This window comes from Carassius carassius, chromosome 7, assembly GCF_963082965.1.
Source record: "Carassius carassius chromosome 7, fCarCar2.1, whole genome shotgun sequence".
Lineage (NCBI taxonomy): Eukaryota > Metazoa > Chordata > Actinopteri > Cypriniformes > Cyprinidae > Carassius > Carassius carassius.
The window spans coordinates 23,949,550-23,953,013 of NC_081761.1; the positions used below are offsets into that span (position 1 = coordinate 23,949,550).

General features: G+C 34.0%; 1 protein-coding gene across 1 annotated transcript; it reads right to left on the reverse strand.

Moving 5' to 3' along the window:
- Positions 1–354: 354 nt before the first annotated feature.
- Positions 355–3,119, reverse strand: LOC132143757 (B- and T-lymphocyte attenuator-like). Its single transcript, XM_059554265.1, has 7 exons — positions 2,901–3,119; positions 2,651–2,714; positions 1,637–1,963; positions 1,492–1,533; positions 1,249–1,368; positions 1,099–1,127; positions 355–1,001 (listed from the first exon to the last, which is right to left on the reverse strand). The coding sequence occupies exons 1-7, from the start codon at positions 2,949–2,951 to the stop codon at positions 705–707; spliced, it is 930 nt and encodes a 309-aa protein (XP_059410248.1). The 5' UTR covers positions 2,952–3,119; the 3' UTR covers positions 355–704.
- Positions 3,120–3,464: the final 345 nt, after the last annotated feature.

Below are 3,464 nucleotides of genomic sequence, written 5' to 3' on the forward strand. Positions count from 1 at the left end.
AAAGAATATGAAAGTACCAGTTTTAATGCTATCCCACAATGCTTTGTGGTGTCTGTAAAACAATGCTTCTACAGTGTAGTTACAATAATATTACAGGACTGTCCATCAATTTCCTATCATGCAATTGCTAACAGTGTGGTTTAAGGTTACTTGCATGTAATTATGCATAATTAATTGTTATTATAATATAAAATACATGTAACGTGTAATAAGGAAACATTAAAATAAAGTGTTACCCAAGCCTTAAATCATTTAGTAGCTGTTTTATGAACTCTATGAAATTATATGAACCACTAAACCACATGGAAGCAATAAATATAAGTAGTGTTTTTTGTGGTCTGAACTTTTGTTTAATAAAAAAGCATATTACATACATAGGATCATCCATTGTAGAAGCTGTTGTAATTTGTTGTGGGGTTTATCTTCCACAAGTTACAACATCATTGCCAAAAATGATTTATTATTTGATTTTATTACTTCTTTTTTTTCAGTAGGGCAGAACATTTTTACATTTGAGAATGCTGGATCTTTGAGAAATCAGCAACCAGTTGCATTATGCAACCCAGAAAAAGAGTTTTCCAAATGCTTGGACTCTTGCTCATCATAGAGCGTATTTCTAAATAAAGAATAGCAAACAAGCGACCATTTATCACTGATAATTTCTCAGTATTATTATAAAATCGTCCAATAAATGATTAACTGAATCATTGGAACCGAATTGCGGCGTATTCTGAAGGTTCTGGTTCATATTGTGCTGTTCTTTTAGGCCCTCTTGAAGTAGCCTGGTGATTCAAAGAAGCATAAACCAGAGCATTCTCTTCTTCTCCTCTTTCTGTGCCAACAGTTTTGTGTCTACCATCTGAAACTCTTCCAGTTAATGATGATCCTCTGATGGTTGGAGTTTCACAGCCACGATATGAAGCAGAGATCAGCTGATCAGAAGGGGAACGGGTATTGGGATGAGGAAGAGGAGGCAGATCACTTATGTGTGTTTCCATGTACTGTGGAAGTGAAAACATAAAAAAAAAACAATCTTTAAAACCAAAACATTATTTTCAACAGATACAATAAACAGTTCCACTGAACAGAAAAAGATACCTTATTTTTAAATCTTGTTGATTTTCTCTCTACAGGGTCATCCAAGGAAAAGAAAAATGAAAGCAGAGTTTTATTCTAAATATAATAAGTTGTGTTGTAACGTACATAAGTAGAACAGTACAATTTTGTTTAAACTCTCAAACCCCTCACCTTGGCATCTGATGATTAACAATGTTACAATAATAACTGTCACCACCAGCCCGGCTATTCCACTGCAGATGTACACAAATGACCAGAGCCACTCTAGATCATCAGTTGGACCTAAATTACCTAATATTGAATGAATAAAATAACAATTAAGAGTTTTTGTCAACCATCAACTTATGGTTCTTATCAACAAATGAAGATTTATTTGTCCAAACAAAATGTTACCAGTAATGGTCATGCCCTTACTTGTATTGCTTTGATTGCGTGAAACCTTATCCACCTTATTATCTATTAAAAAATATAATACAATGTCCTAGTAATGTCATTATTTACATTTAACTAAATATGTGAATGTTTAAAGTTTATCATTGACTATAAAGATGTCTCTTACCTGTCACAGTCACATTAATAGTATGGCCTATAGACATGTCGCCTTCTTTACATCTGTAGAAACCTGTATCCTCCATTGAGATGTTCAGGAAAACCAGGAAAGCCATCCATTCCTGTTCTGTGATGTTCTTCCACTCAGTTCTGATGTAATTTGAATAATTTAAAGCTTTACAGTCATCTCCAAAGAGTTTGCACCATGAGACTCTTGGTTTCCTTTGACATCCATGTAGAGTTACAGAACAGTTTATCTTCAACACGCTCATAACAGGAGCTAGAAACACTGTGTTTCGTGGCACTCTGATCAATGAACGACAATTCATCTCAGACCCTAAAGGAATGATAGAAAACATGGAAAAATGTAGGTACACCAAGAAAAGCCTATAGAGATTTTAAGTAAGTTTGGTATCTGCAGTTGTGCTGTGTAATTTTCACATCACAAATTCAGTCATGAAAAATTTAAAGCAAAATCTTCCTACTTTCAACAAGATTTTTGAAAGTAAAAAGAATATCGGATGTAAACAGTACTAGGCCAAATTTATAAAAACAGAAATATATATACATATATAAATCAGAATCAGATCCACTATTCTGTAACCAGGCATCCTCAACCTCTAAGCATAATCTGTAAGTATAATGCCGCACATGAGCTCTTTTTATTTTTATTTTTTTAAGAATTGGAAGGAGACAGGATTCATTACATCTACTTGTTAATATTGGTATAAAGACTAAGCCACTGGATCAGCTATATTACACCATCTAAGATTAATTAATGATTCAGATGTAGACGATATCTAAAATTAATTAAAAAATTTAAGTCATCCAAGCAAATATTTACTAGCTACTATGCATAATATACCATGGCATTAATATCAGGTCAGAAAACAGTTTGTCAGGTGAAAGGTTAAATAGTCACCATACACATACCACAATATTCCCTAGAAATCACATTTAACAATATATTACTGACCGACTTTAGTCAGTAATAGGGAATCATAGAACTGATCTTAATACTTACCATTTCTGGTGCCGCTGACACTAAGCGATAACAGTAGGAGAGAAACAGCAAGATAACAGATGATCTGGAAGACACAGTTGCCCATAATCTAATGTTTTTATCAGACAATTTGTGTTTAAAAACTAATGTCCAAAATGAGAGCTGTGCACATTGTTTGTCACGAGTATGTCTGCGAATGCGTGTATTGGAAAGATCAAGAGTGAAGTGGAAGTGTGCTGTAAGCTGTAAGTTCCACTATGACGTATCTCACCATTTTTGCTTGCTTTTTCTTTTCTTGTACCTTTTTTATCTTCCCTTTCATTGATCATAGGTTCTTTCAACCTGTGTTGTTCCTCAGCATTTCTTTGTATCTTTTTGTCATCCTTGTGTACGTTTTTTGTTGGTTGTTCTTTTAGGTTTGCTTTCTCTCGTCATTGACAATGTCAAACCTCATCTAGTGTGTTTGTAGTGGTTTCAAGTTGTCTGAAGCTTCTCCAGGTTGGTTGAACATTCATGCAAATGTTGAAAAGAAAAAGAATGAAGAAACAGACATTGAACTCAGTGACACCTCCTTGTGGACAATAACTGAACACCAGAGCAAACTGTCTTTTCTCTCCAAGGACAATTAGCCAATTTTTTTGAATATCTATTAATTTAAATGGCAGTTACTAAACTGATGCAGGAATGAGAGATTGTTTTTTACCAGTCCAAGTTTGTTATTAACAAATTTCCAGGTCTCCTTGAAGATATATGTGTGGCATTTACACCTGCCATTAATGTGTTTTGTGTCTATATAGTATTTGTATGTTACATTTGCACCATCACTCCAACGTGT